The sequence below is a fragment of the Gallus gallus genome, chromosome 3 (genome assembly GCF_016699485.2).
Source record: "Gallus gallus isolate bGalGal1 chromosome 3, bGalGal1.mat.broiler.GRCg7b, whole genome shotgun sequence".
NCBI lineage: Eukaryota > Metazoa > Chordata > Aves > Galliformes > Phasianidae > Gallus > Gallus gallus.
In genome coordinates this window covers 17,498,424-17,523,359 of record NC_052534.1, presented here as the reverse complement: position 1 = coordinate 17,523,359, position 24,936 = coordinate 17,498,424, and the positions used below count along the sequence as shown (strand labels likewise).

The 24,936-nt window shown below is 40.1% G+C and overlaps 1 protein-coding gene across 1 annotated transcript in view; it reads right to left on the bottom strand.

Annotated features, from left to right (window-relative positions):
- Positions 1–440: 440 nt before the first annotated feature.
- SUSD4 (sushi domain containing 4) overlaps positions 441–24,936 on the bottom strand; it is a 70,969-nt gene continuing 46,473 nt past the window's right edge. Inside the window, exons 3-8 of the mRNA XM_015283936.3 lie at positions 23,336–23,515; positions 20,101–20,289; positions 5,634–5,825; positions 5,001–5,145; positions 2,385–2,767; positions 441–1,502 (exon numbers count right to left, since the gene is read on the bottom strand). Of these exons, the coding sequence (XP_015139422.2) occupies positions 1,474–1,502; positions 2,385–2,767; positions 5,001–5,145; positions 5,634–5,825; positions 20,101–20,289; positions 23,336–23,515 (1,118 nt within the window). The 3' untranslated portion in view covers positions 441–1,473. The remainder of the gene's footprint in view (positions 1,503–2,384; positions 2,768–5,000; positions 5,146–5,633; positions 5,826–20,100; positions 20,290–23,335; positions 23,516–24,936) is intronic.

The following is a 24,936-nucleotide window of genomic DNA, read 5'->3' as shown; positions in this document are numbered from 1 at the left end:
AATCTCCACCATTAACATATGGTGAGTTCTTCCTTAAAACACTGCCAGTTTAACATATGTTTCATTTGCGCAATACCATAAATAAAGTGGGAAATTTGCTTGGCTTTCAAGAAGCACATGAAGCAGCCAGGAATTTTTCCTGACAAATAACGAATGGCATGTGATACCACAAGGGTGAACTATTCCTACAGTCTTTAGCACAATGCTCTGGCATAGCATGCAGAAGAGAAGAAAGCCAACAATAACATGTGTAGATAAGCTGTGCCATTGCTGCACCCATTTCACGTGCTCTGCCTAAATAAAACCACTCTGTCCAATTGGAGCTAGATAATGGATATAAAATGCTATAGAGCGGGGGTTCTCCTGTCATCCCATCTTTCAAGTGGGAGCTGGTGAAAGAAGGAAGGAAGGGAAAAAAAGGCCAACTAGACACAGTCAGATAAGTCAAAGGAACTGAAACTGAACTTTATTTTTTTTAAAGTATTCTACAATAATGGCTCAGAATACTACCGCAGCGCACAGGGACAAGGCAGTGCTCTGGGCTATGACTGTAGATTACTCTAATGCATGTATTTGTCAAAGCTTAAGGAAGGTTGAAACGTGGCAGTTCAACATTTCTTAAGCAAATATTTCATTATTTTAATGCTTTCTAGGTCTTTCATATGATAGCAGGGTTTATCAAATGCAATGTAGTCACAGAAGTCTTGCATGAATACAAATATTGATACTTTACCTGGAATATCGTATATTATATAAATTCTGCCTTGTCTTTAAAAAAAATCTCCAGGTCATTATGTGACCCAGAGTCTTTCCTTTTCTTTCTCTGTAAGAGTTTTTAAATATATATATATATATATATTTATATATATTTGCTATCATACATCAAAGTACATACGAATCCCATTGTTTCTGTTGTATTTTCTGCAGACATGGTATGAAACAAAATAACCAACAACCAAACCATAAGCTTTCTGATTAACATAGGAAAGTCAAAGAGGATCTCTCCTCTTTCGCGTGTGTTTCAGGACTAGTTTTTTTTGTTTTGTTTTTTAAGTTTGAAAGGATTCTTCATAAACTAGAGGTCCAGTGATCATTTAAAGCAGTCTTTATAAGCAAATTTACATACTTTGACATGCTTTTGTGAGGCAGTTAGTATCAAAATCCAACAGTATTTCTACAGAACCATATGACTTTCTGCGATGCAGATATACATTTCATTTCTAAAAAGCCACAGTTCTTTTTCTACACCTGCTCTCATCAAATCCCCAGGATTCATTCATAAAATTGCTGTTCTGAGTGCTGATGCTGTTATCTCCACTGTGGATTAAGATGTACACACAATCTGGTGACATCATCATGTGGAAGATTGGTAAGTACCCTCCCCAGATCCACAGATAGTCTTTTCTATCTCTGGGTGCTCAGGATTCATGTCACCTAACAGTGCAATGCGATGATGACATGTTTCCATGCAGGCTAAGGGTCTTCCTCCATCAAAGGAATCTCTAGAGGAAAAAGAGAAATGGTATTGATTAGTGACAGGGACTTCCCTTTAGATATTTTCAGAGTAGTATTGTTAGCAACTCGGAAAAAATATAAATGCAAAAATCTGAACAGTACATAAAGAGTCTCCAGTTCTATACCCTATATGAAAATCACAGAATCATAGAATTGAGTTAGAGGGGATCCTTAAAGGTCATCTGGCCCAACTACCCTGCAATAAACACAGACACCTACGGCTCGATCAGGTTGCTTAGATTTACCTACTAAGACTATCCATGTTTCCTAAAACAAGTTAGGCCCACAAAACCTAAGTGCAAACATCCTTTCTACTACATTTAACATGGAATCGGCATTCAGAGTAGGCAGAGCCTTACTGGCATCATCATCATTCCTCCCACCTCCTTCCAGCTGTCCTCTCCCACTTGTGATGCCATTAAAAGCCAGCCCCAGCCCTATGGTGCAGGAGACTTTTTCTACCCCAATCTTCACCCACCTTCTTTAAATGTCTCTAAGGAAAGCTAAGTGGTTTCTTTATTAAGCTGAAAATTTCATTTAGTTTGAACTAAATGAAATTATATCAATGCATGCTCGTGATTTAAGCAGACAATAATGCACAACGATCTCCCTTCTAACAGGGTCCTCTCCTGCATGTTCTTATACTGTGAATCCCATGTCCATAAAGCGTATGTAAATGCTCACATGCCTTAGACTGAAAAGTTTGTCATGCATGCAGGCACCATGAGCTTGTCAGCGAACTAACTGCTAACTCTGACTGGGTATGAAATACATGGTGAAAGTAAAAAGCAGGTCACCAGCTTTATTCTTGCTCTGTCTATACAAGCATACGTCTAAGGACTCACATATGGCACCGATGTGTGACTCACCATCTGTAATATCAATCCGTGGGCTCGTGGACACAGCCTCCCCGGCAGTGCTCCGGGATGCATCAGTTCGATCTGAGCTGGCACGCACTGCTGCTTGGCACGCCGGGGGTGAGTACAAGCTTTGGAGCAGTTCAGAGGAGCCTGACTGACTCTCACAGCTCTCAAATTCACTTGGCAGCATGTCTGTAATCCTGGGGCCAGGATAAGCAGGGGGACTTTGATCTTCTGTCTGCAAAATATGCCCCTGGTCCACTGTGGCTGAGTATCCAGGTGCCAGAGCATTCAAACTGCTGCTTACAGCTTCATCGTAGGAAGGCAGCATGACAGGAACACCGTCCACTACCACGAAGTCGGGGTCACCCATAGAGCCCTCCTGGTTGCCTCTAAGTCAAACACAGGAAAATGATCACAGAGAGCCAGAGGGTTTCACAGAATCATTTGAGTTGGAAGGGACCCTTAAAGGCTATCTAGTTAAACTCCCTGCAGTAAACAGGAACATCTGCAGATAGATCAGGTGCTCAGAGCCCCGTCCAGGCTGACCTTGGATGTCTCCAGGGATGGGGCACCCACCACCTCTCTGGGTAACCTGTGCCACTGCATCACTACCCTGATTGTAATAACCTTCTTCCTTATATCCAATTAAATCTCTCTTTTTGTTTGAAACCAGTTCCCCTTGCCCTATCACAACAGACCCTGCTAATGAGTCTGTCCCCTTCTTTCTTACAGACCCCCTTCAGATACTGGGTTTCTGAAACACCCTGGAGCAACTGCTGAATGTAAGGAAACAATGCTTCCTAATGGCACAAATTGATGCTACAGGACCATTAACATTCACAGAAATGTTTGCTTCACAGGTCTGCAAAAATCTATTCAGATTGACAGTCAGGTGGAATCCGTTACAATCGGATAAATGAAACAAGTAATGTGAAGCTCAGTTTAGAGAAGAGAAAGAAAACAGGTGCTTGGAGGAGATAAGGAGTGCCATTTGCTGTGCCACACAGAGTGGGTATCATGGATATGAGATCACAGATGTTACTCAGCAGTCACAAGTGTCTGAAACCCTGGAAAGATGTGGGCTAGAGTATTTGCAGTGTATGTAAACAGGCTGTTACTGGATGGCAGGGTTTTGTTGCCAGACAAAACTGGTCTCCTTCAGTTCTTGCTTTCAAAGGAAGAAGGTATTTAGCACTAGGCTGGTTTCCTTTAAAAACAAAACATTTATATTATGCTGGGAAGGTGTGGTAAGCCCCAGAGTATCTGTTTTATAGTCAATTAGATCACAATTGAGACTCAACAGGAAGGAGTCGGTCCCAGGTACCACTGGGACAGGAAAACATCTGGGAAGAAGAGGCCAGAAAGCCACTTCAATATAAGCTAGAGGAGAGCAGGCTATCTGTGGTGGAACCCTTTATCCACAATTCTTCCCAGTTACATAGGTAAATGTACACTCCCCATATGCTGTACATATGAATATGTATGTTAATTTATACATTACTTCTATAGAATCATGGAGTCATTAAGGATGGAAAAGACCACTAAGATCATCTAGTCCAACTATCAACCCATCCCCACCATGCCCACTAACCACGTCCCTCAGTACCACATCTCCATGATTCTTGAACACCTCCAGGGATGGTGACTCTGTCCCCACTCTGGGCAGCATGTGCCAGTACCTCACCGCTCTTCCTGAGAAGAAATGTTTCCTAATGCCTAACCTGACTCTCACCTGATGCAACTTAAGGCCATTACCTCCTGTCCTATTATTGTTACCTGGGGGAAGAGGCCAACCTCCATCTTGCCAAATAAAACATATATTTTCATGTACATACACTTAATTAACAACAAAATTGCGAAGTTTGTTCTCCTGCATTGGCTGGGGACATATTCAGTAATATACAGCCTTTTACCTCTCCCCTCTGTACATGGTAGAACAAAGACAGAAGAAACAGAAAGAGAAGGAGTCACTCAGTCAAAGCCCATAGCAAACTGAGCACAGACTGAAACCTCAGAGTGGATCTAAACCCAGGTACAGCACTAGCTCTGCCTCAACTTTAGCACACCTGTCTTTGTTTTTCCAGTGGTATGATAATAATAATACCACCTACCTGTCTCTTTATGAGTGCTGTGACAAATGCTCAATGACAAATGCTGATAGTATTTTATGGAAGTAAAGGGAGATGTAGGAGATGTTTATGAGGGGAAAGCAAACTTTAAATTTAATTTTGTCCATAGGAAAAAAAACACAAAAAACCCCCATCTTTCATAAAATTTACATTACTAAGTCTACAGAACTTAAAAAATTAAGTCCCTCAGCACTCCAAATTGAGTATTTTAGAATATTTTTGCTGTCAATGATTTTTACATGACTGTCAACTATTTTTACACGCAGAATCAGGAATTCTGAGTGGTTGGCAGAACTGTAATTGCACCCAAAATGAATCTGGCTAACTTTGCCTTTTAGCTTAGCTGCAGAAAGTTCTACGGTTCCAGGGGTGCCAGTCTCTGCAGGTAGATCAGAGTGTGGAAATGGAATCAAGGTCCTCAATCTTAATAAAACAATAGAATAAAGCAGTAATAAAATAACATAATAAAATAATTAAAGAAAACAGTGCAAACCTCGGAAGGAAATGTGTCTTAAATTTGGTCTGGAACATTCTGGCTAAAATGACCAGGAGGAGTACTAATAAAACGCTGGTAGCAGTAAATGCCACTATTTTCCATGTAGTCAGGAGGGTCTCCTGCGTATTTGGCCAGGTTTGTTCTGTAACAAAAAGACAATAACACCACAGTTGTGCCTGATCATTACTGTTGCTAGTTTATATTAATTCAACAATACTCAGAAGGGCCAGTTAGGATGAGAGATTTCTTATATGCGTGATTTGTATGCACATACATATGCATGAATCAAATTTACACCCATTAATCTAATTCCAGATACCAAAGCAGCCTTAACAGCAAGCTGTCACTGAGGCCAGATCTTGTTTTTTCCCCTTGATGTTATTTTTATGCATGCAATCATAAATTTAGCTTATCTATGTGTTAAAATATCAACATTCAAAAATACATTTGAAAAGCTAAATAATGAAATAGGTTAGGATCATTCAGGAAATAAAATATGCTGCATTTAATGGCATCTTAAATCAGTGATTGTCACTTAAGCATGAAATAATGAGTTTCACCAGACATTACCGACCTCCTGATTTGCTCAGAAGGAGGTGGGCTACAGGAGGACAGAGGCTGCTCCCTTACCTGTTTTGACACAGTAGACTTGGTAGGAGGGGAACCACTCTCCATACTGGCAGGTGATGTATTTGTAGTCATTGGTGAGGGTGTAGCCGGGGTCACAGTAGAACTCTACCACTGTCCCGTGGTTGTAGCGCTCGCAAGGCCGCGGATGGCAGATGTAGTCTCCATGGCTGACCATTGGAGGTAGCGGACAAACTTGGGCAAAACAAACAGAGAAAAGGAGAAAGAAGTTAACCACAGTAACTGACCAGAGTGCCTCAGAATCCCCTCCAGGCTCCCTGCCCTGTGAGTGGGTGCATCTGCATGGCACCTGTAGATGGATGCATGCACCTCCCGCAGCAGCCTGGGAGCTTTTGGCTTACACTTACACCAGAAAGTTCTGCTGTCTGTTTGCTTAAAGACATGAAAGATGGCATTGGTGAAGCCCTCCAGCCTCTGGGTGAGGGGAGGAAGGGAGAAAGGGACAAGCATGGCTGTAGAATGGCTACATGGGGATGGAGGGGGACGGTCAGAATAAAGACAGTCTCTTTCCTTATGAAGCATCTCAAATTCAGCTGTAAGATTTTATTTTATTTTATTTTTTTTCCATTAGCACAGTCGTCTGATTGCATGCACTAATTAAATTCTGAAGTATTCACTTTTATAAAGAAATTTGCTATCAGCAGTGCTGGAAGAGATGCTCGGCACAAAACGCTGCTTAAGCAATTACAGTTGTGCCACTGTAATTTTGTCTCACTGGGCTAAGACCACACCAGTGCTATTTGTGTTTTGTTATCTCTGAGCAGCCGCAGTGATTCCAGTGGGATTGCTGCTGGGGTGAGGCACTGAATAGAACAGAGGCTGAGCCTGTGTTAATTAAGTACAGTGGTGTACATGAGGTTATGTAAATAAGACCGAATTACAACATAAACATGTGAACTTTCATTGTAGAGCCCGAAACAAGAAGAAATGCCCCCTCACATTGCTGGGAAATTAACGATTTAACAGAGCTGAAGGAGCGGTCTCTAGGATGCAGCAGCTATAAAGCAGCTTGCAGGCAGTGCTTTTATAAGAGAGGAAACTTATTTACTGAAAAAGTATTAGCTGATCATTATTTTCTTAGGTATTTTTCCTAATGCAAAGGAAAATAGGTGTAGTGATGTCTAAAATGGCCACATGCTGATTGGAAGGGGCTTAATTCAGCTAACTGGATCGCTTTATTTCCCTTCAGAGGTAGTAATGACTGGGACTGGGGTCCCAGCTGCAGGCTGCCCACCCCTCTGCCTTGTGCCTCCCCCACGCAGCCCAGCCCTACTGCATTGATTTGAAGAATGAAAATGCCATCTCTCCAAAGAAGAATCTTCCCAGAAATTACAATGCAGCTGCTTCTCTCCATGAGCCTTGTTACATGAATAATGTATTTCATAAAGAAATACACAAGATATTAAATGAATCTTCAAGAGAAGCTGATTACAATGTGCAGCAGTGTCTGTTCCCCATCCCTTTGAGACATGGTTTTGTTTGCATTTTCACTGGCAAGGCTCAGTAATAACTTGAAATCAGAGCAAGTAATTCACATAAAAATTCACATCCTCCATACTCTGCATAGTTTCCAAAGTCTCTAGGTCCATGAGAAATAGGAAGGGTTTACTGAGAGGTCAACTCAAGACTGAAAACAATTTTCTTAAGAATAGGGCAAAGGTGTATGTCTGAAATTGCAGAAAAGCACCTTTGTCTGTATCAGTGATCATTCCCCTATTACAAAGAAAACAATCACTGAAAGCAACAATTTTGGCCTACCGTGAGGAAACCTTGTGTATTTTTATTATCTACATTTATAGCATGAGAACAAAGACAGGAACTTAAACTTCTTTGCAATTGAGTTTTGGCGAACTGTGACAGGCGGCAGGAGACGTGTGGATGCACACAGCCCTCCAAGCTACAGGGAAAGTAGAGCACGTCTTATCACAGGAGGCAACCGCTCTGATAAACAAATTCCTGCTCTCCAGCCATGCACCTGCTGCCTTTCCTGACACACCAAACCCCAAACGTACTGATGTCATTAAGGGCTGAAGCAGCCTTCTGAATTAAATTAAATAAAAAATAAATAAAAGCCTCAGTGCTGGTCTCCAAGCTCAGAAATGACATATTTTCCAGTCAGATTAAAAACCATGCATTGTGGGTACAGCCCATATGTGGAGCTGTCAGTTTGTTTACAAATGGAGATGTGCTTTAGAAAACCTGAGAATAAGAGCATTGCTCTTAGCGTAGGATATGTCCCCAGTGCTAAAAACGGGTGCTACCCCTCCCACTGACACCCTCTCCATTTCAAGGGAAACAATCATATACTGATGCTGCCCAAAAATGTCTGTAAACATTTCTGTGAAGTGCTGTACTATGTTCATTGTGAGTTGGAGTAAGGTTTTAAATGGTTGTATATCCCAACAGCTCTTGCGTTAAACACTCTTACAACAGCGGTTGCAATGGAATGGGTTTCAAAATATCATGGCATAGAATCATTAAGTTTGGAAAGACTGCTAAGGTCATCTAGCCTGACCAGTGAAGGATTTAAGCTCAACTGAAGCAAGGCTTTGTTCTGACAGCTGGGACGTCAGAATCTGGGTTTTTCAGTCATAGGAGTTCTCCCTCATCACCTCCTATGACTGTTATGTTCAGCAAGTTTAAGGAACCCTCCAACAGTTGCATGGGCAAACTGGCCCCTACATGCATTTGTGAGCAGGGTGATTAATGATCATCATCACTCAGGTTCAGAGCCTCTTTTTCCAAATGAAATCAAACCAGATGAGTTACATCATCAGCAACCAAAGATTAACTTGTTTCCATCTCTGGGCAGTTAGTCATACATCTAGTTCCTTTCTCAACTCACTCCATTTTCATCATCATCCTGGCCCACGACCCTTTTGAGGCAATGGAAGGACACAATGAAGTGGCCTTAGCTTTAATCATAGAAGACCAAGATTTTAGCCATTCTGGAGGGCTGTTGAGCACTCTTGGCTCTCAATAGACAGGTTTTTTGCACAGAGCTGGTTGTCTTACAAGGGCCAATCCCTCACTGCTGATACTTACATAGTATCATGCTAGATATCAGTGTACGGTAACAGTGACACAGACTAAAGTAGTGGGCCAGATCAAATGTGAACTAAAACTCAGGTGGCAAACTTCAGCCCACTGAAGTTTCCTAGGAAAGTTAAAATTCTTCGAACCTCAATGATTGTCCCGTGGCTTATTTGGCAATTACATGCCAAGGACTTCAAGCAAATGCATCAAATGCATCTTCTGGGCACTGGATCCAGGATTTCTGGATCAGTCTTTATAGAGCAGTTGGCCACAGGCTGTAAGGGGACTCACAGAGACTTTACAGCAGTATTCTCAGTCAAAATGTGAAATCATTAAATAAAAAGAACGAACAAATGTGTTCATATCACAAATAAATCCCCTCTGGTAAGTTCAGGACTGCTGATGCTCAGGGAAGCTGTAGGGAAGAATTCCTGACTGGATCTGACAGCCAACCCCTCCTGTTCAGAGGAGCAGTTGGAGTTAAGGGCTCTCCAGCTATGGGCTTTCTGCTCTGACTGGTTTTACTGAAAGATTCGTACTCTGATGAAGAACTTAAAACCTGGATTCCAAGCCTTACATACCAAACACAGTCACATACTGCCTTGGAAAAGGGGACCTCCTTCAGGCTTATTGGAGATACTTATTAACAGAAGACAAGAATACATCCTAGTGCTGATGTCCTGGAAGCAGAGGAAATATCTGTGGATATCTGCAAGGAACAGCTCATCACAAGGCAAGGGTGACTGCTCCCCACCCACTGCCAGTGGGCACTTGTACATCAGAACAATGAATGGAGTTCTCCTCATTTTTTTCTACCCGTTATGGTCAAAGAGCTTTTTAAGCTCTGCCCAGAGGATGCTGCAGTAAAACTGCACTGCTGACACTAGGACTGTAGGAGGGAGAGAAAATGTTTGGCATTAGCACAATCTCAATTAACACTGTTGGCACAGAATAAAGGTGTCACATCATTTTTTCAAAGCCAGTGGTAGAGAGATGACAGTGAAGCTGCAGATATGTAAAGTGCTCAGAAACTATTTTTAGCCAATCGGTTCACTGGCATTCTGGTTAGTAGTTCAGTTTTTGCTCAGAGTAAGCATGATGTAAATTATTCAGGTTTTGCCTAGTTTTTCTACAGGAGCCAAACAACAAATGCAACAATGTCTTGAAATACAGGCCACTGAAGTGCTATGAAGAAGCAAGAAGCCTGATGAAGCTTTGATTTTTTGTGCAGTAGAGATTTTTCTCCTCCAGCCTTTCATGTATCATACTGGTTCCTATGTTAGCTAGGTCAACAGAAAAAAAACTGTAAGGCCAGGTGTTTTCTGCTTCACACATGGATGGACCGTGCTAGTGATATTTGCACCAAATCAAAAATAAAGCTTCTTCCAAATGCACCATGAATACCTTCCTATTATGCAAAGGGTGAGAAAAGAGTAAGATGAAATTTCATGAGAAGGAGGACACTTGGGAGCCCTCACTCATCACTGCTACCCTTCTGTCTTGCTATCTTCAGCTCTGTGTGCCTGGCTGCCTTATACACAGTTGAGGTAGATGTATCCCATTGCAGTGCACAGAGTATCCTCAGCTCCTCACGCTTGTTAAGTAAAAACAGGACACTCGGGAAAAACTCTCTATTCTCCCAGAACACAAATTCTTACTTCCCTGGAAAGCACACTGAGTGACCTATATATATTTCTCCCAGGCTGTCTGCCTTCCAGCCCTCTCATCCCCCCGTGCAGCCTATGTTACAGTCCTATGCTTGGCCGCCAGATGGGAGAATGTGAGAGTGCAGTTGGAAGATGCAATTGCTTTTCACTGAATTGCATTTTCATGTCAGAACCGCTAAAATCCATAATCCAGTTCCAGCATATTGAATATGTATAATCAATTCCATCTCAATCATAGAATCAAGAAATCACTCAGGTTGGAAAAGACCTTAAAGATCAAGTCCAACCACGACCTAACCATACTACCCTAACTCTAACAACTCTCTGCTAAATCATGTCTCTGAGCACCGAATCCAAATGGTTTTAAAACACATCCAGGGACGGTGACTCAACCACCTCCTTGGGGAGCCATCACTGTTTACAGCAGGAGAACACAGCAGTGTGCATCCCAGCAGACCCAGTTTCCCATCTGAGCCCAGTAAGGGTCCTTTTCCCTATAATATCTTTGAACAAGCACATCCTTGTGTATGTCCAATTTGAATTTTTTTTTTTTTACAGTAACACAGAAGATGAAACCTGTTTGTTTTATACTCAGCCAAGAAGCCTTCCTTAGAACTCAACAATTGCTGTCCTATGAAGGCAGTTAGTGCTCATTATAGCTGTAGTGGGAATAAGTGAGTATTTGTGGCCACCAAATCGCATTTTGAAAGTAAAGGCATGCTTTGAGGAATTTTCCTGATTATTCCCACAGCAAAACAACAACAGCACCAACAGGGCTACCAGAATAGAAATAACAGTGGAAAAAACGAAGTGACCACCAATATATAAAGTAACTCCTACTAACCCAACAATAGGCAGAAGGAGAAGCAAAGATAAAACATCATAGAATCATAGAATGGCCTGGGTTGAAAAGAACCACATTGATCATCTAATTTCAACCCCCTGCTATGTGCAGGGTCGCCAACCAGTAGACGAGGCTGCCCAGAGCCACATCCAGCCTGGTCTTGAATGCCTCCAGGAATGGGGCTCCACAATCTCCTTGGGCAACCTGTTCCAGTGCTGAAGTTGCCAGCAAATTTATTTATTTATTCTACAGCAAGGATTATTCAAAATACCTTGTTCTTATCCAATAATTTCCAAACTGTTCTCGGTCTCCAAGTACTTAACCTTCACAGCGCCACCCACATTATTTTCTGCTGAAAAGACAGTTAAGCAACTCCTCCTTGACCATGCAGCAAAGTCAATGGCAGCTGTACTGTAGATCTTGTGACTCCAGGCTGCTTGCTCTCAGCCCTAAACAACTATTGTTATTCACTAAAATGGCAAGAGAAATCTTGCAATGTGAGCACAGTAAGAAGCACTTTTCACCTTCCACAAAGCGTGAAATGAATTGAATAATCAAGTTTTTACTGAAACTTACTTCTCTCATCTAGCTCTGACCAATACCATCTTGCTGAAAATCACTATCACTGACACCAGCTGGTTGAGCCTAAGTGAGACATTATAAAACTGGTTTCAAGATAGTTTTAATGGTATTTTAACATTAACTGATTCCCAAAAGGAAACAGGTGTTTTACAACGACATATTGTACACTTCCTTGTTCCTTGGACTTACATATTATGGAGCCCATTTTGCAGTTCCAGTCAGCTGAGCTCCTACAAGGAGTATCAGACCAACTCCACAGTCACCCTCAACAATCCTTCCATCCACAGCACACAGCCAGTGAAACACTGATCTTACTGCCAAAGCCTTCAGTTCCAAACGCATTTCACAATATATATATGAGCAGAAACACACTCTGAGTGAGCTTTCACCTATAAATTATACGTTTAAAAGTGCAGTTTTTGTTTAAACTACAAAAATTGATTATGAGCTTGCAGCAATGGAGAGCTCAGGGTTCTTTTAGCAAGATGCCCATAGTTCTCTTCAAGGAAATATTTATACCAATTACTCACTGAGGAGTGTTTAAAGCATCATGGTCTCATTTACAGCAGATCAATTTTGCTTTCTTCATCACTCAGTTCTAGTTTTGTTTCTTCCCATTCTCAAGACTGGCTGACTTTATGGTCACTAATGGTCTTTTTAAGGCACTGAGAAGCAGAAACTGAGTACTTGGCCTCATTTCTGAATGTGGAGCCAACTGCTTGTCATAACTTTTCTATAGAATTGATGCCATTACAGGATCTGATTGCCTGAGTTCCAGTTGCTGTCAGGTACTGTGCTCCAGTGACCTACTGTTAACAGCTGCTCTCAGAAAGAAACAGAGATAAATGCTGAAGCTAAGATTCCTGTTAAAGAAATCATGAAACAGAAAAACTTGGCTTGGGTAGTAGAAAGACCACTCCAGGAAGTCTTTTCTTCCCAGTTAAGTGACATTTGTGATGAGCAACGGATATAATAAACTTCACCTGTTGTTTATTGACTTGTGATTGAGATGTACGGGTTGATTGCATTCATTTAGCTTAGCTGGGGACTGCACAGACACTTACCAGGTAGGAATCATAGAGCTGCAAAGGAACCCACAGCTTGGGCATTGGTGAGTGTCAATAGGGTAAACCTGAACCTGGAAAAGGCTGGAGAAAAATGTTCAACACGCTCAGAAATAGAATGTATGTGGAAGAGGGAGACAGTGCTGCTGGGAAGCTTTCTAAGAAACCAAGACACATAAGAGCACTCACTCAGTAGGAATGTCTGAAGAAGCCAGGGTTCAGTGTGAGCTGGATGAACCAGGGTTATTATAACCCTCTTTAACTGCTATTCCTCTTTGTTGGTAAGAAATAATCCCTTGAGCCTGCTTGGTATTACCTACACCTGTCAGTAGGGCACAATGGAGGAAAGGAATGCTAAATCCAGCTGCACCTGCTGGGATAAGAGAGGTCTATGCCAGGGCCTATCTGAAGGCTGAGGAAATCAAAATGTACCTTCTGGGAAAAGGAAAAACATGAAGACCCATTCCCCATACAGTGATACTAAGGAAAAAAAAAATAGTAGTGGTTGGTGGAAACAGTAGCTGATAATATCTCAAAACCTGCCTACAAAACTAGGAAGATGTGAAAGAGTACCAGTTTCTGTTATTTATGTATAGTTACCAAGTGCATACCTATGCTGTTTGGTGAAACTACCTCTATTTAAATGTTGGTTCTTCTATCTGAAAGTGAACAAACCTACACAGCAGGTAGACCTTCTACTGTAAAGAATCTATATCTATACTTCTCACTGATTGTGGAAAATGTCCTGTGACTGCACTGGGTAGCCAAATTTAATGAACCTGTCCATAAAGCACAGACAAATTTGATTCCAAGCTAGACAATGTAGTGTTCTTTTCCCTTCTGAGGAGCTCTGCCAGATTTAAGTTAAAGATTAATACTATAAAACAGCCCTCAGGGAGAAATTTCATCTGCTTTCCCCCACCTAATCCTCAGCATATTTAAAGCACTGTGGATAAAATACTACATGCATCTGGCAGCTAACATGGAACCACAGGGCAGAAATTATGGCTCTATAAAAGAGTTTGGATGTCTGGCTGATTCAGGAAATGCTAAGGAGTTTCTGAAAGGTACACAGGTGACAGAGCAGGTGTAAAACAATGATTTACTTTGACAATCCGTGCATCAGGCAGAAACAGAAGACATAAAAGAAACAGATTACAAGTTGTTCTGTTTCTTTCTTGAAAAACTATGAACAGTGCAGAATGTATCTACTTCAATCACAGCAAAGATCAAAGAAGATTTCTGCAATGCAAAAGAAGTGCAGTCACTTAGAAATATAATCATATTTATCATCTTCAAACCATGTATTTAACTTGGAGACAGTTCCCTAGATTCTCTGTCTCTTCATCCCACCCCCGATGAGAGCTGTAAAATGTCCACTTCTGCCTATCATCCTGTCCTGAGATGTGTTCTGGTTTTCTTTCTACTTTACTTTAAAATACATCTGCTGCAATTGAGTGATCTGAGGATTATTAAGCAGTAGATCTGCAGAACAATACAATTTGTCTGCTGAGTATTTTGTGTCAGTGTGCTCTCTCTGAATTCAATTCTTCTCCACACCTCTTCAGCTGTGGATAAAGGTCTACAGGTGAAAGGCAGAAGAGCACAGAATAGTCTAAGAGTACAAAAATACAGACATTCCAAGTCATCTTTGAGCATCTCTGTAACACGTTCAGCCTCCGCATTCGTACAGAGTGGCCAGACACATGCACTGTTTCTACAGCTTTGGGTGATGAACAGGTAACTACTACCGATGGTCCAGAAACCCTCAGTATTATTGAAATACCTATTTTTTGGTTTAAGAAAACTTTCCTTGTAAATTTATCACATCTGCTTTCTGTGACTCAAACATCCCAAGGGCAAAGGACTATCAGACTAATTTGTCCTTTAGTTAGTGGTCTAAAGGAGTCACCAGTGTAAAGGTGTTCCCCAAGTAAAGGAGCTTACGGATGTTGTTTGTCGCTGCTACTTGAGCATTTATTGTTGATTGCCAATTCTGAGAAGTATTTCTCTAGGCACTGAGTACATTCTGAAACTCCACTGCAGTCAGTGCAGTTAAAAATAAGGCTATTACGTGTCTTATGTTAATATTAACTCAGTTGACTTGGATAACCTGTTTTGCAATATTTTTTATATTCTCCTTCCTAGCTGCATGCTCAACAGTTGTGAGCACAGAACAGGATCAGAGCATATATGACCTTTATCTCTCAATACTGCAGAGTATAATAAAATAGAATAGTTCAGTTGGAAGGGACCTTCAGTGATCATCAAGTCCATCTGCCTAATATTTTCAGGGCTAATCAAAAGTTAAAGCACATCATTGAGGGCAATGCCCAAATGCCTCTTGAACATTAACAGGCATGGGGCATCAACCACCTCACAAGGAAGCCTCTTCAGTATACCCCAGGGCAATCTTCTCCATAACTTTTCCAGGCACTCAGGTTAGACAGACAAGCCTGTAGTTGCCTGAGTCTTCTCTTGTGCCCTTTCTGTAGATGGGTATAGCGTTGGCTAGCTTTGAGTCAGCAGGAACCTCTCCAACCTCCCACCAATTTGGTAGAGAGTTGAAAGTGGTCCAGCTACAATGTCTGCTAATTCCTCCAGTGCTCCAGGATGAATTCCATCAGATCATGTGGACTTAGGAAAGTTGATCTGATACCACAGTATTTCACAGCTTGCTCGTATTGCTGCCCTCTGCTCCCCCTTACAAGATTTTTATCAGTTTGAGATCTGCTGCATCAACATTATGATCCCTAAGAACATGCATCAGTTTGTCATGTTGGAATTTATCTAAAGCCTTCTCAAAGTCAACAAAGAAACATAGAGAGAAATCCTTTTGTGCTAATGTATAATATCTCAGGCTTAGGATTGCTTACTTTATTCTGACTCCTGAATGTAAACTGATTACATACTGACTTTTCTTCCCCCCCCTCACCCCCTAGTGTATTGCTTTATGTTCCACTGGGAATTGAAAACATTTTAGGGATAAAGCTTATCAAATGTACAGCTCAGTCTCGATTATGGTATTTGGCATCAGTAATTGTTATTTAAGAATGAAGATTTTGAAGGTTTTTTTCAAAGTATCCCATGTGTAATTGGTTAGGGAGTTTAAGCTACTGTTTTCAAGTATTAAGTGGCTGTGGCATTTCACCTGCAATAACACCTTCCTCGAGTACTCTCATGATTTTTTCTGCCTAGGTTCAATGCCACAACCATCAGATCCTATCTTTTATGGTGTGCCTCACTGCATTATCTTCAGAATCTTCATGAGAAGTATCATTTAAAAACTCTAACTTGTATTCTTGCCTGTCTTCCCAGAACATTTATTATATATCTGTAGCATGCTTCATTGGTTATAATTCTCATATGACCAAACTCCCTTTTGTTCCTCAGCAATTTCCTGATGCTCTATGTAGATTTTTTTCCTTTTTTTTGGCTTCCATTCTGTCTTCGCTGGGCAGTTTTCTAAATTCCTTCCATCTCCCATCTCTCTCAGTTTCTGTTAATTTCCGTAACCAGCAGTTGCACAGTGTTATGACTCTTCACCTCCACTCACAATAAAGTGATTTTATGTACCAGTTTTGAAATTCCTTCAGTTTTCCTCTCTTCTATTCATTTGATCCTCCCTTTGAAGTCTGTTACTCAGTTTTGTTTCATTTTCAGTTGAACCTACCTACAAGAACTTGTAATACTTTGTTTTACATACTCTCAAGCTTAGCCTCAGCTCAAGAATCTGTCAGTTCTAGAATACAGAATTAGCTTTAGACCTGTTTTGATATCTCAGTGTATCTGATTTCCGGCTTTTGTGTTCAGTATGGCTGATGCTGAAACCAGGCATTCCAGATAATAGAATCACATCTGCTGTTTGCTATCTCAATCAAATGTTTTCCCTCGCACTCTTAAATATAAAGCCAGGATTACTCGATTACACTACGCATACATTGCTTTATACTCCAGCATCAGAATTCCCCCTACTTTTCCTTCCCTTGCCTGATTCTCTCCTCATTCTTTGCAAGAGCTTTTCTTTACATCTCGTTGGAAGTCTTCCAAAGGGAATAAGATTAAAATGGAGAAACCAGATGGCAAGGTGTGTAATCATATGCAGATCATGTTCACCCAGTACTAATGGTTAGACTTTTTTTTTTTTTAATTTCTCCAAATCCTTTGTAATATTCTTTATTCAGATCATAAACATTTTATATTTCTATTTAGCAGTTGGCTATCCATTTCTTTTCACAGAGTTTCCTTACATTTTCAAGTGTTTGCTCTCTTTCAACATTTTGGGAAACCATCTCATTTTACAGGAAATTTTTATACCACATATGGTAAAATCTTCAATTTATGTTTTCTTTTCCCTCATCTTTTGCATAATTGATTTTACAGAAGGCAATCACTAACTCGCATTAATTTCCACAGATGGATAATTAACCCCAAACTGGTAAGTTATTAATATGATTTTTAAATAAATTAACAATTTGCTTTGATTTTCATATACCTTTAGTACTGTCTGTGAAGTTCCAGTACCAAAGAAGTTTAACAAACTTCTGCATAGTTATGGAGTTCCAGCACAGAAAAAAAAAAGGGGGGGGATATAAAGAAAGTTAGAGGTGTACATCAAGGAATAAAAGAAGAAAATTCAGTGTTCAGATGCTTCAGCTTACCCTCTACACGACTGTAACAATTTCAAACACTGTCAAAACAACACAATTTCCTCTAGCACCATTCTCTCATGTAGCTGAACCATTTCAACTGAAGCTTCCCAAATGATTCAGCTTGAGGCAGACACTCGAAAATCAATGTGAATGTTTTAAATTTGGCAAAGTTACAAGCATTTAAGAGGATCTCATAACAGTAAATACTTGGCAATCTGTGCTAGCGGCGTCCTCATTTGCCTGAGCTATAACAACTTCCCCAATCAGAATTAGCAGCTGCTTCTGAGAAGCCACTGCACACCACTGCAGTTCTGGCTGCACATCAGTACCAGGTAACACTATCTTCATGCAGAAAATATCTTTTTTCCTATCAGGAAAATGTCCTGAGCATAACAAAGCCTCTCACAAGAGCTTGTGAAGGCTCTGCTCTTGCCATGTTGAGAACAAGCATGAGGTAGGGTGGGAGCAAGGGATGGATAACACAAGCTGATTGTTCCTTCCCACCTTCAGCTACTGTGATTCTACATCTGAAGTGGATAAATTCTATCAGATCACAGTGTACACCCAAAGCTCCAAACCTGCACATACATCTGCTTTAGAGAGACAGTTACTCCACGCAATGTTGAAAGTGAGCTAAGTGATGCCTAGAAGAGCTATGCAGTTAAATGGACCTGCAAACTGTTCGACCAGAATCAATCTGGCCTAAAAAGAGACAAAATTTCACAAGATTGACAGATAGCATTTGTGAGATTGCACATGGATTTAAAACCTTTTATGTAAAGGTTTCAAGAATATACAATAAAATGAGAAAAAAATTCTGCTTGAAGCACAATACAAACTCCAAAATGGCATACTATAGCTTCATTACAACCATTTGCTTTTAATCATTGCCATATTTAATTAGTGAGTGGGAAATATTATTGGGATAAATTTGGAATTTGAATGAATTTGTTATATGCAGATTTCCTTTGTGAAAAATACTTCATGGTGAGATTATACATCACGCATAAAAGGAATACTGAGGAATGAGCTTGACCTTGGTATGCAAGGTGAGGAACAAAAAATATGCGGAGAGGCAGTTTAGTTCACTAGAGTGGTAGACTGCAGCGAGATCTCTGGGGCATGGCACTCCTTGCGTAAAATCACTTAAACACTTCCTAATGAGCACATCTAACATTTATTTACTCTATTCTGTAGGAGTTAATGTTGAAATGTACGGCATACCAACTGATGTGCTCCTACAACACCACTCCCAGGTGGAGCTGTCCATGGTGGTCTTCAGTGATGGAAAGGACACTGGCACAACTTTCTCTGTTTCATACACTGGGATATCTATATTTTAATACTCTTATGTTCCTAACTGAATAATTATCATAATTGTTGAAACAGTTCAATTTCTTTGTTTAGGACTAACAGGGCCCTTCTAATTTTTGAGTTATTTATTTTCTGCAATGTAAAAAGCAACAGGAAGCAAACCTCCCAAAAGGTATTACCCTAGATCTAGTCTGCAATTAATTTTTATGGTGTGCTAAATCAAAATAAAAACAAAACAAGCAAAAAAAAAAAAATCACAAAACCCTACAAAAGACTCATGTCATCCCAAAATTGCAAAAGCATTTTAAATTTTGGAAAAAGATCATTTCATTACTTTTGTGTATTATGTCACTTTGTTGATGCTATTGGCAAACTTTTGCACTCCCAGAATGTTTAGTGTTTAGCTCTCTGACATAAGCATCACTTATACATTCCTACAACTGCTTTAAACTAAATTTTTAATATAGATATCTACCTTGAAACAGCAAAAACATACTCCTTTTAGAGTATGTATTTCAATTCTGGTAACTTCTTGGGAGGCTTTTTATCTAGGATGCAATATGAAGATGACAGAAGGTGGTTCACAAGGTTTTCACCCTGTATGGAGTATTCCATTCAATGTCTTTGTTTTAAATGCATGGGACAAAAAGAAATACCCTAAAATATCCTCCATTCAAGCACTGCAGCTGCAGCCACAGACTATTCCTTTTGGATGGGTAATATCCATCACGCTCTGACCACAATTTTTAAGTGCCTAATCAACAAAATCATTCACTTTGGTTTCAGATCCTTTCTTAAAGATAACTACTATGAGAGAAAACCAATTCTGAAGTGAGCAGCAGCATGAGGTACTGAATAATGCTGGCAGCTGACACAGCCCAATCTAAGAGTCTGTATGGAGCATTTTTTGTTTAACATGGAAATGTGTCTGTATCCATCAAAACAGTGACCATCTGTATGTGAATGTGAACTCCCTAACTCCCTCCGTATTTTCCATCAGAAAAGCTGCAAAGATTTACGTTTTCAAGGCAAAGCAATCATCCCTGTTAAGATCTTTCCCTCTTGCACTGAGGACAGCAGAGGGAAGCCATGAGCTGGAGAACTCCAGCAGCTGACTGTAGTGAACTGGAGCTGGTAGCATGCAACACAAACTGGGTGCATTGCCATCTGCATGGCCTTCAAGAACATTACACATAGTAGAACTGCAGATATAGCCCTGGGTAAAATCATATTGAACATGCTGATTTTTGCAAAATTAAAAGCAAGATAAATGAACAATAAGACATTTACCTTCCACATCAAGGCACCTAGGTGGGCTATCTGACCAGATAAGGTTATACATGCATTCAAGGAACTCTGCCCCTTCTAGTTTATATCCAGGAAAGCATTGATAGTACACCACTGTTCCTACTGAGAAGGAGGACTCGAACTCAGATATGTTAATGTAACTATGAGGAAGAACCAATGGCCTCAGGCAACCTGCAAATTAAGAAGAAGGAGGTATCTTTTATTACAAGGCGCTTAATCTTAGTCATTTTAACATACTCTCACTGAGAATTCCTAGATCGAAGAGTACAATATTTTTCATCTTCTCTACCATGAATGGCATGACTGCATGTTCTCCCTCAGATATGTATGCCTCATTATTCTTTTTGAAACTTTTCTATTGTTTAACCCACATGCTTTGTTAGCATGGGATTCAGTCTCAACAAATCCAAGGAAGATTTACTGAAAATTACAGTATTTTGTTGCACAAACATTCACTGCTTTAGCAGATGGCAATTCCTTTTTGAGGTAGAATCTTCAATAAATAAAGACTGTCATTTATATAAACTATGAGTTTTATTTCTATTCTTAAAACAGTCGGGTAGATCTTAAATATTCAAACTGCTCTTGTGATAAAGTGCACACAACTGTAAAAGATCTGCAGACAGAATTAATGATTTTGAGGTTCCAAACTGAGAAAGTCTAAAGGAATGTCACTTCCTATGAGTAGTCACATGATAAACACTGAGCAAGGGCTCAGATCAGACTATCAAAGGTTTAAAATACCTGTTATCAACAGAAATGTTAAATGTAGTCAACAGCTCTATTCTACCTCTAGAATTACTCTCAAGGGATTTGTGACATGGGTGGTACTCAGCTGTGACAGTTGAGTGGTCACCAGCTGTGTTTGGTGCAGCAAAGAAGAGGAAACAGCAGTGAAATGAATAGATGGCATAACTTTGACAGGTTATTCACATATATTCAAGGCTTGCTTTGAGATGGTATTTAGAGAAGATACCGTACTTGAGAAAAAATTACAGAAAAAAAAATAAAGGCTTCACAGCATTAGAAATGATCCACTGGATAATTATTAATAGTGTTGATATTATTGCAAACTTAAAAATCAAGGAAAGATGATTACTAATCAGGGAATGATAAATATTTCAAGGTTAGGAGACAAGCAGGAGTTTCATTATGGCAACCCAGAAATGGGTCTCTTGCCACTACGAGGAATTTGTGAAGGATATTCACAAAGGCTCACATAATGTTAAGTCTGACAGAGAAACTAGAATCAGACTGAGAGCATCTCTTGTGAGGTGGCAGCACTGCTGCAGATACCCAGCTACTATCTATAAGGGAAAAGTCTCCACAGTACTTGAACTGATTATTTCTTTCCAATGGCCACTTGAGGAAGAGGGATGAAAACAAACACAAATAGAATAAAGCTTGAAAGCTTTTTCCAGCACACTTTACTACCAGAGCAATGACTTTGACAGCTGTTTTACTAGTGGATTATCTTCCTGCACAAATAAACCATAGGCATCCTATCTCCTACTTTACTGCTTGTACTCCAATCAGGTATACCCCTCACGTTAACTGCTCCTGCAAACCAGGAAACCTGCAGAGCAGGATGACATTAGCAGCCTCCAATAGTACAGAAAGGAAGAGTGCTGCCTGCCCAAGCAAGACCACGCTTGCACTATACTGGGGAAGGTTTTGCCTTTGACTCAGATTTCAATCCCCACCAAGGTCTTTGCACTGCAGGATCAAAATTTAGTGGAATTCATAAAAATTCTAAGGGTTTGTGAAAATCCCCAGTCTCCAAACACCTCCAGCTGCCTGGAAACTTCCTTTTGACATTTTTTTGCCAAGTAATTCACGTCATTCCAGATCAGTAATTATCATGACTATTGCATGTCAAAAATAGTCTGAGGCTTGATTTTTCTCTATTCTACAATCCTTTCCCATTGCTCTGTCAGAAAAAAAGACATCTTAGCATCATGAGACTCCTGCCTGTTATAATCAAAGGGCCATATAAATGTAATTGTCAGGCTCCCAACTGCAAGTGCTTAGGGCCTTTGACAGTATTAGTGCCTAACAAGGCCAAAAAAATTCTGGAGTTAATTCTGTATCAGGATAATAGAATTTAGCAAAATACAGAAGATACTGGAATCTGAGTTATCTATTCTGTACCTAACTGCTAGTTACAGCACTTTGCTCTCATGCAATAGACTTCCTAACTTTACTGCTTTTAAAAATAAAGGCCATGCTAATTAAATGCTGAGTATTGAGTATCAACAACTGATTGCTATTCATAGAATAAATACAGCAACTGGAGAAAGTAACAACCCAGGTGTTATTTCTACTTTCCCATTTAATGCTGGCTGTCACTAAATTTCTGTCTGGATCTTTGGTAAATATAGTCCCTACAAATCCACCTTGTGAGAGTTCACCTCACCTATCTGCACATCCTAACATCCTGTTTTTTGATCTCTCTCTTAGGGATGGTGAGTTGGCATGGGTTCAGCCACTCTCTTCCTTAACACAGACAGATAAAATCTTTTGATGCTTTTGAGCTGGCCAAGCTTGAATTGGTTAAAAGGCAGTGGTACTAAGACATGCATGTCAGAAAGGTGAAATAATAGCACACTGAGAGTTAACTCATTAAATAAAGCTGGCTTACCCCCAGCCACTTCTCACAGTTGAAACAAAACAGGGTTCTCAAGCTACTAATACTGCAAGCTCTACAACCAATGGTTTTTCTGGCCAAAATCCAATCCTGAGCTTTAAGTCAATACCAATCAGTTTAATGGACTGTGAACCTAACTATCAATTCTGCTGAAAACTCAGAAATGAACAAGTTCCAGGATCTTCTCTACCTGCACCCACTGCACATGGCAAACAAAGGTAAATTGCAGTGAGAAGCTTAAACTTCTCCATAAATTGGCACAAAAATGTCATCTGCCCATCACATATTTTGCTGATATTCTGATCGAACCTTGACTTCTTTTAAAAATGTGATGCATCTCTGAAAGATTATAAACTATCAAGTATGGATGTGTTCAGGAACCAGCATTTTCTTTTCTGCAGCAAGCAGAAGTGGGGTGGAGAAACCAGAGTGTCTTAGAAGAAGAGCTATTCAAATATTCTAAAGTGGGACTGAAGAGACCACTGTCATCCTTACAACTGCAGGAAGAAATACTGGCAGGCTATCACAAGGTGCATGAGCTATAAAACAGGATGTTCTGATGTACTAAACCTTGACAAATGGGCAGATTATCCCAAGTTCCATCGTCTTGACAAACTGAGACCATGTTGTCTAAGTCAGGGTAACGGATCTGGAATCCTTCATGACAGCTGATTATTAACTTATCTCCAGTCCTGTAAGTCTTGTTATGAATCTCTGCATCTTCAACATGCGGAACAAGGCAATCTGTGACTTCATAAAGAAAAAAATTGACTTAATTAAAAGTGCACGGCTAGCTATTCAATAATCAAGCTCTTAAGCAAAAATTATCTGTTAATATAAGTGCTCTGCTTAAACCATTTGGATAAAATGCATTCCAGCAAACATATACTTTCCCTAGTTAACCATCAGTTACAAAGTCTATAGTGTGGTACTAGAATCTGATGTGTTACAGTAATGGATCATTCCCCAAGACGTTTTTAAACAAACACAATTAAGATAGTTTAAGAAGACTCCTTTTAATTTTCTCCTTCCATTCATCAAGTGCAAATTACACCACACACTGTGACTACACGACGGTCCATGCGACGGCAGACTCTTTGACAGCACCAAGGACAAGATGAAAGAGGGGATAAAATACAGATATGAACAAGGAACAAAGGGAAACTGCAGTGTTAGCAGAGAGACAGAATGAAAATCAGGTACAGCTACAAGGGCTTATCCAGCTCCATTCCACTGAGTTCATTTTGAGAATGTATTCGTGTTAATCTCATTGATTCTGTTTTAAATCAGGCCATTTTATTGGCCTGAATTCATATGCCTTTAGAGGGTGTGAAATTTTAAGCGACTAAGTACCATCTCAAGTGCTTGTAAAGACTCTCTAAAAGTGGAATGGCTACAAACCTCCAGTGATATACAGGCATGGGCTCTCTTACCTGTCTGAGATACATGTATCAGGCGCTATAATCAATTCAAGGCATACTCCGGTGCCAAAAATACCAAAATATAAAATAAAACCCACATGACTAAAACATGAAAGATGTTGTGGACGGTGGAAGGAAAAGGTTAAAACAGCACAGTTAAAAACATTCTGCTAATACTGAACAATTAAGAGAGATGCCAAGAGGATATGAAGGAACAGTCCAGGTTACACAAAGTTCATCCTCCACATGAATGCAAAGTAAGACTAAACAGAAGAGAGGAAAATATCACATACTGGGAAAATATAATCAAAATTATCTGGTTTTCTGCCAATAGTCAATTCATGACACAGATGGGGATAAAAATTTCCAGGCATCAAAACCCACAACGTGGTTCAAATAACAGCAAGCAAATAAAAATATTGCAAGCCTGTTTTATGCTGTTTTTTAAAATATTTCTGCCACAAGAGGTAATCACCTTCATTTAGGAATGTGGTATTTACTAAAAAGAAGTTACAGAAGTCCTTTGAGACTTGCATAAAAATGAAATTTCCTGCCATTTTCAGCAGTAATTCTTGCTGAAGAGGTGGAGGGAACTCCAAGTTTGTTCTTAGCAGGTTACAGCAAGCGTACACAAAGTAAGGCAACAACTTGCTTCTTCTAGAAACACAACTTTAAGCAAGGTAAACTGCAATTTAGCACAGCACATGCAAACCATTAAGAACAAACATATTTCATGATGCCTTCATAGAA